The 14,132-nt window shown below is 34.1% G+C and overlaps 3 protein-coding genes across 4 annotated transcripts; 1 reads left to right on the forward strand and 2 right to left on the reverse strand.

Moving 5' to 3' along the window:
* Positions 1–1,847, reverse strand: LOC108210454 (uncharacterized). Of its 2 annotated transcripts, none has more exons than XM_017381739.2 (2): positions 1,445–1,847; positions 1–1,145 (listed from the first exon to the last, which is right to left on the reverse strand). In XM_017381739.2, exon 2 carries the CDS (start codon positions 1,099–1,101, stop codon positions 226–228), a length of 876 nt encoding a protein of 291 aa, XP_017237228.1. In that variant the 5' UTR covers positions 1,102–1,145; positions 1,445–1,847; the 3' UTR covers positions 1–225. The 2 variants fall into 2 exon arrangements, with proteins under 2 accessions (XP_017237228.1, XP_017237227.1); XM_017381738.2 differs by having other exon boundaries at positions 1,449–1,846.
* Positions 1,848–3,098: 1,251 nt separating this feature from the next.
* LOC108210453 (protein FAR1-RELATED SEQUENCE 5-like) lies at positions 3,099–6,918 on the forward strand. The gene is made up of 5 exons (XM_017381737.2): positions 3,099–3,205; positions 3,739–4,582; positions 4,926–5,202; positions 5,291–5,854; positions 6,209–6,918. The coding sequence occupies exons 1-5, from the start codon at positions 3,166–3,168 to the stop codon at positions 6,815–6,817; spliced, it is 2,334 nt and encodes a 777-aa protein (XP_017237226.2). The 5' UTR covers positions 3,099–3,165; the 3' UTR covers positions 6,818–6,918.
* A 301-nt stretch (positions 6,919–7,219) lies between these two features.
* LOC108212262 (uncharacterized) lies at positions 7,220–12,155 on the reverse strand. Its single transcript, XM_064088974.1, has 11 exons — positions 11,971–12,155; positions 11,517–11,888; positions 10,930–11,016; positions 10,165–10,809; positions 9,868–10,071; positions 9,581–9,781; positions 8,904–9,412; positions 8,444–8,831; positions 8,219–8,356; positions 7,924–8,124; positions 7,220–7,644 (listed from the first exon to the last, which is right to left on the reverse strand). The coding sequence occupies exons 1-8, from the start codon at positions 12,076–12,078 to the stop codon at positions 8,621–8,623; spliced, it is 2,337 nt and encodes a 778-aa protein (XP_063945044.1). The 5' UTR covers positions 12,079–12,155; the 3' UTR covers positions 7,220–7,644; positions 7,924–8,124; positions 8,219–8,356; positions 8,444–8,620.
* Positions 12,156–14,132: the final 1,977 nt, after the last annotated feature.

Raw genomic sequence — 14,132 nt, forward strand, 5'->3', positions numbered from 1 at the left:
TTTAAAGCCAATATCACATCATAAACCAATACCATAATATACATTTCTAACACAACTGTAACTAGAACAACATCAAATATTCATACAGCAAATTCGTAACTGGTTCAACTTCGTCTCCCCAGATCTCTCTAAATAAAAAAAAAAGATTATATATGTATTTTAGTTTTGTGTTTGATATAAGTATAATATATAAGGGGCCTGGGCTGGTGATTAGAAAATAGAAATTCAACAAATATTATTGAATCTCCAATCCAATCTGACTTCATTGGGACCTACCATGTGTTGACATGGCTTGCGAAACGAAACGATGTGGCTACTCACCATGAACGCCGTTACACGTTCGGACACTCTAATATCTTCCATGTTTAATTCTTGCAACCTCTGAACATACTCCGGCACATGGACTAGGTCCCACACCACACCTACCCCACCTCCCTTCAACACTCTCACCACTTCCCCCACCACTTTCATCCTCTCCGCCGCCGCCGCCGCCGTCTTCTGCCCGAACTCCTTCCCCGCCGTATGCAAAAACACGCTCGACACCACCACATCGAAGCTGTTGTCTCCAAACGGCATCGTTCTCGCGTCGCCTTCGCGGCACGTCACGTACTCCTGCACGCCTTCCAGCTTCGCCGTGCGGAGCGTGGAGACGGTGGTTTTTCGGCGGTCGAGTCCGACGACCCGGCCGGAGCTGCCTTCTTTTTTCAGCTGCTTGGCCACGGCATTGAGAAGAATGCCGCGGCCACAGCCGACGTCAAGGGCGAGCTTGACGGTTGACCAGTCGTTGACCACGGAGATCATGCGGTGCGCCATTTCGGACTGCAGCGCCACGGAGGAGTAGAAAATATTCCCCGCCGAGAAGAACAAGCAGACGGCCGAGAGCGCGGTGAAGGAGCCGGTGAAGCCGGCTAAGAAACGCGCCGCGCCGCTGGGGATGGCGAGAGATTCGAAACTAGAGCAGATCGGATTGAAGTAGATTAAGAACAGAACAGAGAGTGTAGAGAACAGAACAGCGTGAAGTAACAGGAAAATTAGTGTTTGACAATCTTCTATGCCGTAGATTGAATAGATCTGAGTCCAGTCTCTGCTTGGCTTCCCCATTCCGACAAAACTGATGGTTCAGACAACTCGAATTCCGCCAAATCCTATAAATTTCTGAAGATCAGTTAACAAAAAAAAAATACATATACAGGATCTGAAACTAGTTACAAAAAACCGAATTACATAAGCACTGCATCAGTTTTAGTACAACATGTTACCGTTTTGGAATCCGTGTACATTTAATATAAATATAAGAAAAAAATTGCATCCCGTACACAACCACGTTAATTGTATCAGCGGAATTGGTGATTCACAACAAAATTCTAAAATGTACAATTATGATCGGTGATTTGTTTCCGTATATAAATACACAAAATTTGGTAGAGGAGTGAGAGAAACGTACGTACTGCGAGTAAAAGTGAAGAGAAGACTGCAGAAATGAGAGGAGTGAGTGAGAATAATGAAGAGCGGCAATCCCAATGAGAAACTCAAAGTACAAACTTGTAGAAGTATAGTCTGGCGAGGCAGTACAATATGATGATGGGCAGTGTAATTAAGGTTGTTTCGTCCCGATTGAAGATGCCGATCAACTTTTTATCGTATAGGTCCCTCCACGCCCTATCACTACGCGCTTTTGTTCCTGCTTTGCTCACTTTGTTTGTTTTGGGGAGGAAGAGGAGGATTGAGATAACACAAGTTGTGTTTATATAATATTGTGGGAGTGGAGGTGAGTTTGTTAGGTTCTTTTCTATTAACAGAGTGACGGTGGACGAAACGGAATGAGAGCGATTAGATAGCGAATGGTTTTTGATTCTCTATCTATCCCCACAATATCGATACTCACTAATATCTCTCCGCCTTTTTTAAAGTTGTTAATTACCGTTTTTTATTACTTTCTCTGTAAAAGAAAATTCTATACCTGCTTACTCTAATTACACTGGATAATTTGAGAATGTAATTAAATAATTGATTTTTTTTAGTGGGTTGCAGTTATTTTATTAATTTATTCACAGCTCTCAAATTAATTAGACTATACTCTTAACAAAAGTGCACGATATTACTGCTTAAATAAGGGATTAAAACTTGAAAGTAGATCAGTGATGATGAGTTTTACAAGTTTGAAAAAAAGCAGGCGGCAGTTATCATTTGTTTGTTGGTACCGCAAATTAAGGATTTTAAGTTTGGTGATTGACATTATCAATTCAACGCTCGTTGTATGGTAAAGCTTCCACTTGCATGTTGTACTTCTTGGTGTACGTATAATCACAACTCGTTCTGCTTGTATAAAAATAAACTTAAGTATAAAATTGGTCTTCATTAGCCTATTTTTAAATATTTTTCAACGGTTTTGTTATTTACTGTATAAGTTTTTTACCAAGCTATTTCATTTCCAAGGTCCTGCAAGCTTTCTTAAGAACTTAAAATGCTTGCATGATTGTGTTATCAGCAAAGTGGATGTGCTCATGTACCAACCATAATTTTAAAATATTAAATTAGAATCTTTCTGGTACAAAAATATTACTTGTAAAAGTCAACGAATTTTACCAGGCAAATATAACCGTGGATTATGTTAGTTATATTACAATATTTTAGTCCAAAACTACTACAATTTACTTTATGATAAACGATGAATCAATATATATATATAGGCCAAGGATCAAATAGAAACCAATTTTAAAATAAAAACTTAGAACTAATCTTGACCATCTATCTAATATAATTTACTTTCAATCATAGCCATTCAAATAATAAAATATGTAAAATATAAAAAACAAAGATTTTGTTTAATTGAATATCATAACTGATTTCCGTTTCTCTCTCTTCGCTCCATGATTTCAGCGCCTAGCAGCTTTCTCTCTCTAAACTGTAGTTTAGCGACGCCATTAAAACTGTAGTCTTCGATTATTGTCTTCTCTGTACTCGAGCTTCGATATCTCTCTGTCTCTATTGCTCTGTGTCTCTAACTCGAGCTTCGACTCTCTAACTCGAGCTGGCTTTTGTCTGTTTTTGACGTTTGATTGAAGCTCTCTGTCTCTGTTATTCTGGAGCGCTCTCTCTTTGTTGCTTTGTGTCTATAATTCGAGCTCGAGAAAGTGTGGTTGAAGTAGATTCGAATTGCTGAAGATGATTATATCAGACTTAACGAAGATTAGTGATAATCAAGGTAAAGTTTGTTGTTCACTGTTTTTGTTTTTTGATATAATTTGATGATTATATCAGATTACAGTGTTTTCATGCTCATATTGCTTTTGTAGTTTAGGCATGCTCATATTCTTGTAGTTTCTATTTAGTGATATGTCTAATATAATTTAGTTGTATTCGAATTGTGTATATTTTAGTGCTTGTGTTTTAGTTAGAGTTTAGACATGTAGTTGCTGGATTGATGATTGTTAGTTATAGTAATTGTGTTTATATATGATTTTTAGTCATATAGCTAATATAATTTAGTTGTATTGGAATTGTGTGTTTTTTAGTGTATGTGTTTTGGATAGATTTTAGATATGTAGTTGCTGTATTGTTGATTTTTAATGTATGATTGCAAGTTTTTGATGACTGAGTTAGTGTGTAGGTGCTGCAGTATATTAGTAGTGTTTGTTTATTATTTTCAATGTGATGCAGTAGGCAGTTATAGTATGATCATGTTAGAGTATTATAGTATTATTTATATAATTTTTGAGTATGTCTGTTGTATTTCAGGTTCAAGTTGCGGTGATTCGTCTAATGTTTGTGTTAGTATTCCTGTTTCTTCAACAGAAAGCGAAAAATCAGTGACGAATTGCATTGTCTCTCCTGGTGGTATGAAGTATTTTATGCCTAGTTCTGTTGATGGAAGTCAAGTACCGTTTCAAAATCAGTCATTTGATAGCTTAGATAAGGCGTACAACTTTTACAGAGAGTATGGGAGGCTAGGGGGTTTTGATGAACGAAAAACAACGGAGAAGAGAGATGCTGATGGTACCATAATTTTGAAACATTTTGTGTGTAGTAAGGAAGGTTTTGTTGATGGAAGTCATTCTGAAGGAATTAGGCAAAGACGTACTGTGTCACGGAGGTGTGGATGTAAAGCAAAAGTGGTCATGAAAATTAGGAGCCAGAACAGATATTATATTTTCAATTTTGTTGAACTTCACAACCATCCGCTTGCTAGTGAAAGTGGTAGACAGTTTCTGAGGTCTAGTAGAGAGATGACAGTTAGTTTGCGAAGTTTTGTTTTTGATGCTGCGAAGGTAAATATCGGCTGCAGCAAGGCATTTAGCTTGGTCAAAGAGATGACAGGTGGATATAGTAATGTTGGGGCAACATTACGTGATTTCAGGAATTTTAATAGGGATTTAAAAGAATTTGTCGGTGAAAGGGATGGACAGATGCTGATTGACAAGTTTAAAGTATTACAGGAGACATCAAAATCATTTTATTTTGCTTATGAGCTTGATGGTGACGGGCATTTGACTATGCTTTTCTGGGCTGATCCAACTAGTAGGAGGAACTTTGAAATATACGGCGATGCTGTGTCATTTGATGCCACTTTTGATACTAACAAGTAAGTTATTTTACATTTCAAATTGTTTTCTTTTAGTAATAGAATTATTAGTTTTCTTTTTATGTAATGTTGTTAGAATGTCGATAATGGTTTATATTATACTACAATACCTTGTCTGGAACTATGAAGTAAAGTATGTATATTTGTAATTTTTTTAATTAATCTTTTTAACAAGGCTCAAGGTGCAGTAGACAATGGTATACTGGAGTTATATTTGCAGTACCTTAGTGATAATCTCAGTATATTTTAGTGATACCCTAAATATATTTTAGTGATGTCTGCAGTGTATTTTAGTGGTATATGTTAGTTTATGTGGTTTTTAATCTGTTTTATCTATGTTCAGGTATAATATGATTTTTGCGCCTTTCACTGGTGTTGACAAACATGATAGATGTGTCACATTTGCTGCTTGTTTGTTATCAAAAGAAGATGTTGCTCATTATAATTGGGCCTTTAAACATTTTGTCAAGGCCATGGGACGCAATCCAGTGGTGTTTATAACTGATCAGTGCCCTGCAATGAAGGTATCTGTGCCGGCTTCATTTTGTGGTGATAATGATTTGGTTGCTAGCAAGCATCGCCTATGTATGTGGCATATAATGCAGAAATTCCCTATTAAGGTAGTTTTTTAGTTGTTTTTTAGAAATTTGGTTCCTAGTATCTGAAATTTACTGTCATATATTTATGTAATTTTCCATAATATTGCAGCTTGGGAATCGTTTGTGTAAGGAAACAGACTTTATGGAGAAAATGAAAACTTACATATGGTCATCGAATTTGGAAATTGATGAGTTTGAAAGTGGATGGAAAGCGGTTATAGGAGAGTTTAAGTTGGAAGATAACAAATGGTTATCAGATATGTATGACATAAGAAAGTCGTGGATTCCTGCCTATTTCAGGGACAGTCCTATGTTTGGCTTGATGAGGACAACTTCAAGGTCCGAAAGTGAAAATTTTTTCTTTTCACAGTTTCACAAGCAAGGTGATACTTTATGTGAGTTTTGGATACGTTTTGAGAGTGCAATGCATAGGCAGCGGAATGAAACAGAACGTTTAGACCATGAGTCTAACTCAAGCAAACCAAACATTTTATCAAGATGGTTCATTGAAGATGATGCAGCTGAGCTATTTACACGTTCCATTTTTTACAAAGTTCAAGAAGAAATTTTGGCATCTTGCTTGGATATGCAAATCAAGAGAATGAGTGAAGAAGTTGATGGGGTAACTCATTTTGAAATAAAGGATGTCAAAGTTAAAGATAAACTTTTTAAGGTATGTGTTTTCCCCTTTATAGTAGTATTTTATATATTCTAATTTTGATTTATATTTTTTTTACAGTAGTAATTGTTATTGTGGAACAGAAAGTAAATATAAAATATTTGAAAATATGCATAATATAATTTTAGTAATGCATTATTAAAATATTTTGCATTCTGATAAATTGTAGTGGCATTAGTAGTTGTTTTGTATTGCAAGTAGTCATTAGTAGTGATCTGGATTGGAAGTAAATGTACTGGACCACCTGCCGAACTTTGGTTTTTATGTCATTTTATTTTTGAAGCATATCTCATATTGGTAATGGTTCAAAATGGTGATTTGAATGGTGATTTATGATTCATTTTGCAGGTTACTGTTAGCAAATCACATGCCGTATGTTCATGCAAACAATTTGTTATGTGTGGAATTGTTTGTAGGCATGCTTTCTGTGGCTTAAAGCAGATTGGTGTCACAAAATTTCCAAGGAGTCTCGTGCTTAATCGTTGGATGAAAGTTGCAGAAAGTGGCACTTCATTGGAATCTAATGTTGTGTGTTCGGATTATTTTAAAATGGAGCAAGTGTCGTTGAAGTTGACAAACTTATGGTTTGATTTTCGTCAGATTCTTAGCAAAGCTGGAGTTGAAATGGATAAGCTTGACTATGTTCACAAAATCATTAAGCAGATAAGTAGTGATTTTGAAAAGTATGATGGAGATTCTGTTGATTTTACTAAAAAGGATCATATGGCAGCTATGGTAGGTGAACAGCCGGTTGAAGAGGTTACCATTCTTGCACCAACTGTTTCCAGGAACAAGGGAAATTATTTCAAGCGTCTTGTGAGTGATAGAGAGAAAGCAATGACAAAAGCAAATAAAAGAGTTCGAAGATGTAAAGAATGTTCGGCAACCACTCATGATTCGAGAACTTGTCCGAAGAAAAAGAAGGATGGAGGAGCTGTAGTTTCGAATATGTTGTGAATATGATTTTAATTTTCAATTTTAAAAGACCTTGTGCACTTGTCTTTATAAATTGTTAAGTACATTTTGATTTTATGTTTTCTGAGTACATTTTGATTGTTTATAAATTGTCTTTATAAAGCATATGAGTACTGATACATTGTCAGTTTATATTGAATATATAAACTGAATTTGTCAAGTTTTGGAGTGAAAATGAGTTAGTTTTTAGTGATATAGGTAATGTAATTTAGTGGTGTTATCAGTGTAATTTAGTAGTATACATCCCAAGTTTTAGTGATATGTGTGGTTTTTTAGTGATATCCTGATTTACTGTGTAATGAAAACAATGAAAAATCATAAAACTAAAATGAAACAATAACAAAAGTAAAAAAGCCAAATATTTACCATTGCATTTTGAGCTGGTAAAAACAAAATAACCATATCTTTACAAAAACAAACCACTAAATCATTTTCAGTCTCAACAGGACTGATAATTTTCAGCCATCTAATAATTCTGTTCAATCAGTTTCTAATATTCTATAAAAGTGCAGTAAAACAATGCACTAAATCTAAGAAGGAGTTGGTCCTTCTTGAGACGACCTTTCTGCTTCGTGGAAAGAACTTATTAAGTTCACCGCGAATTTCACTCTCTTGCCGGATTTTTTAGTTGGAAACTTTTCTGCAGCTTTTCCAGCTAGGACGACGTTGATGATATTATGCTTCTCTGCTGTGTTGTACAAGCCTATAGCTTCTGTGGTGATAGGCCCTTTGAGTTCATTCAGGTGTGAAGATAGGATTGCTGTGTTGTACTTGAACCTCAGCCTAGTTATTTGTTTATCCTGTGTTGGCTGCAATATGATAATTTGTTTATTAGTGTTTGTTATCACATAACTTTTTAAGCCTAATAAACAGAGCAATTTGAAAAGAAATTAAGGACATGCTGCATACACATTTGAATTACAAAGCTATATACACTTTAATCAATTTCACTAAAACATATTAACTATATCACTAAAACATATTAACTATATCACTAAACTATATTAAGTATATCACTAAAGTATGTCAACTATATCACTAAAATGTAAAGCAGTATATAAGTATGTAAAATATTAAACTAATCTTACCCCTTCTTCTGTTAAGTCAGTGTTCCAGTTTTTGACATCTCCTTTGAAGGTTTCCATATGGCGCATGAGGAAGATACCACAATCTGTGGAATTGTCAGTAGTCTGCCATGGCATTTTCACAAAACGAGGCTTCATTTTCCGCACTCTTGATCCCAAATTTGGATTTTCATTCCTACTTATATAATTGCAAAAGTGAGAATGCTGTAAAAGAGAAGTAAAATATTAGTATAGTGGACTTAAAACAGTGCATGTTTATATACATAATAGTGGAATGAAGGATAAAAAAATATATTACCAAAACCTCCAAAACTCTGCTATAGTACATCTTAGGCTGTGCTTCACGTTTAATATTGTCAATTATAAAGTATCCCATGGTTTTGATACAATAGCATACCAAATAATAATGCTCATATTTATTAATAGGAAAGCACACCTGTAATCATATTAAGAGATATTTTAGTTAAAGATATTTGAGAAATGTTGAGATCTATGTCAAAATTAGTTAAGAAATGACATTTACCATTTCCACGTCTTCCACTTTTTTGATGGAAAAAGTTTGAAGAATCTTGTCCATCCCACTGGCAAACGAATCATAAGTTTCGGTGACTTTCTTTTCTGCATCAATGCTGAAAATCTGGTTGATATAAATATATTAGATTCTGGTGTATGTAGTTATGAAATAACTGAAAGAAATTAATTAGAATATATATACGAAGGCAGTATATATTATCAAATCTCCTATTGTGCAGAAAAGTCTTAGTGGTGACCCATCTGCCTTGTACTTTTCACTGTCATTTAGGACTGTTGCCCATGTATCAATCACAGAGTAGTATACACTTGTTTTTGGTTTCAGCGTCAACAAGTGTTCCTTGATACATCTGACTTCCTCCCATCTAAACAAATCATCCCTGTAATTATATATATTAATTAGTATTAGGCAGATAAAGTAATGTATATAACAGAAAGGGCAAAATACTTACAATAGCTCGCCCTTTTTCTTTAGCAAGAAGACCCAATATCCAAAGTCTTCATTATTCATTCTTTCTTTGATATCAATCACCCTGTTGACATAGGGTGATTTTTGATATGGACCAACTTTCTTTGTCCGCTTGCTTTTTTCTCTCTCTTGTGGTTCTGGCTCTGGCGTGACCAAATTTTGATTCCTTTCTTTTTCTATGTCATCCAGGCCAAGGGAAAAAGGAGGGACATATCTCTCATCATCTTTCTGTTGCTCAGCAAGGATCTCAATGTCGGTTCTGTCCATTTCTTCAACAACTTCTAGGCTGGCGACAATTTCAGGTGATAATTCATCACCCAAATCATCACCAGTTTCCTGGTTAGGAATGAGATATTCTTTCAGCATTTCACCGATAATAGCAAAGTTTTTATTATCGGGAAACTTTTCCCTTGCTTTCACTAAATCTTCATCAAATTTGGACTTTATGTCCACAAGTTCCTCTGCCCTTTTACGTAAATCATGAAGTACATCCTGAGAAGTCAATGCAAAATTTAGAATTGAAATATAGTGATATATATGGTAGTATTATAATATTTTAATAGGTGATCTATCTAATATACTCTAGTGATATATATAGTAGTTTTTAGTGATAATTTGCATGAATTATAGTAGTATGTTACTAATTCATATATAATGTACCTCTTCAGTTTGTTCAACATTTCCATCAGCTGCCTCTGTTGGAGGAGTGTAATACTGTGTATTTTGTGGACTTTGGCACTGAGTTGATTCATGAGGTTGTTGTGATGTTGACTCCTTTCTCTTCAGGTAATCTTTTTCAATTCTATCCACCTCTGACCAATACTGCCATGTATCCCAGGCTCCATTTTCATTATCATTTACCTACAATTAAGGATGAAACACATTTTTATATAAAAAGAATAAGATAGGTTTTCGACTACGTATTCCATATACAAACAGGATCATACCTTTGTCTTTGGAGGTTCAGAAGGATCAATTTTTTGTAGATATTCTTTTAAACTTGGTTGGATTGATCCAACTCCAAAAGCTCCGTCAATCACCTCAATTTCTTGTCTTTGTCTCAACATTTCTAGAGTCCAACCATTGTAGGAAGGAAATTGTCTATCAACCAGGTTCATTCCTTTGTACCTCACACGGTCGACATATAACAACTACAAAGTGAAACAAGTAAAACTATTAATTAGATTTTATATTCTATTAGAATATACGGACGAGAAAAAAAAAGATTTAGATTGTTGTCTTACAGTGAGAAAGATTAGTGATCCTCGGAAAAATGTTGTTGTTGTTCTGTTCCAACTCTCCATTCCAATTACAAGGTAGCCTAGGAGGAAATCTGCCCAGTTATACTTCTTGAGATTGTCAAGGTTATCATCAAGTTGCAGCAGTTGTTTGTCCACATAAGAAGCTCCTTTTGTACCAATAAGCACATTTGACATAACAAGAAGGAAGTTTAATTTGAAGTTATCATTAACTTCTTGGTTTTTCATCACTTGAACAATCATCTGTGTTGTTATTTGATCAGATAAAGTGAATTGTGCATGCCAATCTTTGATTCTTTGACTGTACTTTCCAGGTGATGCCAGAATAATAGGATGTCCTCCATTTGGCAGGCCTAACACATCATAAACATCTTCACTTGTAATATTAATATCTCCATCCTTCAGCTTCAGTGAGATTGAGTGGTGATCAAAGATTTGGAGTACATTGTAGGCGATTTTGGTTGGCAGAATGTCAAGCTCAAAATCCAGTAAGAGTGCAAAACCAGCTCTTGTAACCCGGTCCCTCTGCTCTTTTGTGAGTTCACCTACCATCTTACTAAAATGCCTTGGAGATATCCTTATCTTGACCTCGTCTTTTTTCTTATTTATATGTTTAGCCCCTTCTGTTTTCTAATGAAATAAGAGGAAATAATTAGTGTTGTAGAAACCACAAGAAACGACAGTGCAGGGCATCACTAAAATATTGTGCTCAAATTTCTAATTCTAAGTAACGAAATAAATAAAAAATACCTTAACATCCTTGTTCATGAACTTCAATAGTGGATATAATGTTCCAGCAATCCTTTTTCTTGGTATCTGAGTTTCAAATGCAGCTTCCTGTTAAGAACATAAAACAATATACTAAGCAGTTGTATATTCACAAATTTATACTAAGCAGTTGTATATTCACAAATTTATAAAACTATGTAACCTGCAAAATCATAAAACTTGCAAATACATGTAAAATATACTATTTAACAAGAAGTATATTCACAAATTTATACTAAGCAGTTGTATTTTAGTGATCTTAGTTGATATACTTTAGTGATATACTCAATATACTTTAGTGATATACTTAATATAGTTTAGTGATATAGTTAATATATTTTAGTGATAGTGATATTCACCTATCTAATCCTTTAAAACGAATCAAGATTTTAAGCTACTAGTCTACTTTAAACAGATAGATATCTCACAAACAACACACACAAATATACAGACATTCGATATATACTATAATTAAAGACTATATAAACGTCGATGCTTTAAAATCGAATTTAAGCACATTCGATATATATACTATATAATTAATAATGAAGAAAGTGAAGAAAGTGTACCTTTTTCCTTTTGTATTTTGTTATTTTAGTCTTTGGTTGTGCATTGTTGACTTGAGCTTGATTTTCTGTTTCATCCTCTTCTTGTTCATCCTCTTCTTCTTCATCCTCATTTTCTTCCTCACTTTCGTTTAGTACATCGTCTTGTTCATCATCTTCTTCTTCTTCTGCACTATCTTCATCACCTTCTTCACCTTCTTGTGCACTATCGTCTTGCTCCATGTCTTCTGCACTATCTTCTTGTGCACTGTCTTCTTCACCTTCTTGCATATCTTCATCACTTTGTTTGTCATTATCTTGATCTCCATCTTGTTCATCCACCAGATTATTACAATTATGTTCATCCCCTTCTACTTCATCAACAAGTTTATTTCCCTATGAAATCATACAAAATAATGATTTAGATTAATTTATAAATCAATAATACAACTAAGAAATAATGTAGTTGATCACATACAACAAGAGTTTTGATATTTCTTCCAGCAGTAGCCTTTATGACTTTGTTATCTGGACGTCGATAGACTTTTGCAAGTGGTCTTTTGTCTCCTATGGTGTTGGTATTCATGTTTGCTTGATCTTCGGATTCTAAATCTACAGGAGTATCTGCAGTGTTTGTAAACTTTGACAAACTATGTGCACGAAGTCTTGAACTTCTTCTGCATTGAACTATGTAACCTGCAAAATCATAAAACTTGCAAACACATGTAAAATATACTATTTAACAAGAAGTATATTCCCAAATTTATACTAAGCAGTTGTATTTTAGTGATCTTAGTTGATATACTTTAGTGATATACTTAATATACTTTAGTGATATACTTAATATAGTTTAGTGATATAGTTAATATATTTTAGTGATAGTGATATTCACCTATCTAATCCTTTAAAACGAATCAAGATTTTAAGCTACTAGTCTACTTTAAACAGATAGATATCTCACAAACAAAACACACAAATATACAGACATTCGATATATACTATAATTAAAATTCAATTGAGGTTACCAAGAGAAGAAAATAGATTCTAACTTGTTCTGTTATTTAGGCTTAAAAAATTATGTGATTAGAAACACTTAGCACTTAGCTCTGCTACAATAGTTTTATTTAAGAAATATTTCAGTTATACATGTTAGTCTTCGCTAATAAGAAGGTCTGCAATTCTCAAATCATTTCTTATTAGTCAGTCTTGACTAATAAGAATTGATTAGTAATACTTAATGTTAATTACTTAATTCATAAAATTAGCTAGCCATGTCTTAAATAATCATATTAAGCTGCTTGACATTGGTGCTGAATCAATGCCTGATTCATCATAAATCAACTTGGAGTTTGAACATGCCAGAGGGATACCAGTTAAATATTCGCTTTAATATCTGTCAGTTATTAATTGCTAAGCATCTTTTCAATACCAAATCTGAGTTTATTAGCTAAGATAAAGAGTACTTTTCCACGGCATTTGTTTCTACTTTGGGAGCTTAATCAATGATTCAACTTAGTGGATTACTGATCTAGATTAACATCAAGATGTGTTATAAAATCATATGTCTCAGCCTGGTTGTGTACTAAGTACTCTACACTAAGATGATTAATATGCACTAAGTACTCTACGTACTCTACACACTACACACTAAGATCAGTACTCTACGTACTCTACAAACTGAGATTAGTAATATGCATTAAGATGAGTAATATGCACTAAATCAACATCTTATTCATCAACAACATATTCATATTCATTAATTAAACAAATCAGCAACATATTCATCAACATATTATTCAATAAATCAACATATTCAGACAAGTAAATGCTTGAAATCACAAATAATTTAAAAAAACAGTGATAAAACCCTAATTTAACATACCTCCTCTAGTTCTAGCCATATTTTAGTAGCTTTCAGAGTGAAATAAGCTAATTAACAGCTGTTATGAAAGAACATTAGTAGATTGAAGTCAGTTTTCACAATAATATACAACAAAACCCTTAAAATTCAAAAAAACCGACATACACTAAAAATACTAGATGATTAAGATGATTAACTAACTATAAATACTACTAAACTACAGAAAAGTACCTATTCAACAAATGTTCAAGTGATTTTGCTCGGTGCTTCAGCTGCAGTTGCGAGATCCAAAAATCGACTTGAATTTCTTCGTAGAAGCTGTAATATACCTAATTAGAACGAAAACAGAGGGGAAAAGTTGAAGAAACTGCCATTGGAGACGTACCTGAAGCTCGGTGGAGCAGCGCGATGATGAACAGTGGAGTAGTGGAGGTGATGGACCGTTGTGCGCGAATCGTGTGTATCGTGTGTATCGGTGAGTCGTTTGTATCGGGTGAGTTTTAATTTTTAACTGTCGTAGTTTTGTGTAATGATGGGCTGGGTGCAATGCTACTGGACTGGGTGTCTTAAAAAGTGGGCTGGGCCTGTGGTTTCTAGTTTCTATTTTAATTTGGTTTCTAGTAGAGTACTACTCTATATATATATAAAGGAGGATGCGGGCATCTCTAGAATTGTTCGATTCAGTGTTCTGATTTTTCTTAAATTTCGGATAGAAAATATAATTATAATTCAAAAATTTAGTTTAAAGGATTCTAAATGCAATAGAATTCTTTTGTTAT

This window comes from Daucus carota, chromosome 3 (genome assembly GCF_001625215.2).
Source record: "Daucus carota subsp. sativus chromosome 3, DH1 v3.0, whole genome shotgun sequence".
Lineage (NCBI taxonomy): Eukaryota > Viridiplantae > Streptophyta > Magnoliopsida > Apiales > Apiaceae > Daucus > Daucus carota.

Bases quoted from the DNA above. Each gene is read 5' to 3' on its own strand.
- LOC108210454 (XM_017381739.2), bottom strand. From the start codon at position 1,101: ATGGGGAAGCCAAGCAGAGACTGGACTCAGATCTATTCAATCTACGGC.
- LOC108210453 (XM_017381737.2), top strand. From the start codon at position 3,166: ATGATTATATCAGACTTAACGAAGATTAGTGATAATCAAG. The intron at 4,583-4,925 runs GTAAGTTATTTT...ATCTATGTTCAG, and splicing joins GCCACTTTTGATACTAACAA to GTATAATATGATTTTTGCGC. The intron at 5,855-6,208 runs GTATGTGTTTTC...TTCATTTTGCAG, and splicing joins TTAAAGATAAACTTTTTAAG to GTTACTGTTAGCAAATCACA.
- LOC108212262 (XM_064088974.1), bottom strand. From the start codon at position 12,078: ATGAATACCAACACCATAGGAGACAAAAGACCACTTGCAAAAGTCTAT. The intron at 11,889-11,970 runs GTATGTGATCAA...ATGATTTCATAG, and splicing joins GAAATATCAAAACTCTTGTT to GGAAATAAACTTGTTGATGA. The intron at 8,832-8,903 runs GTAAGTATTTTG...ATATAATTACAG, and splicing joins AAGAAAAAGGGCGAGCTATT to GGATGATTTGTTTAGATGGG.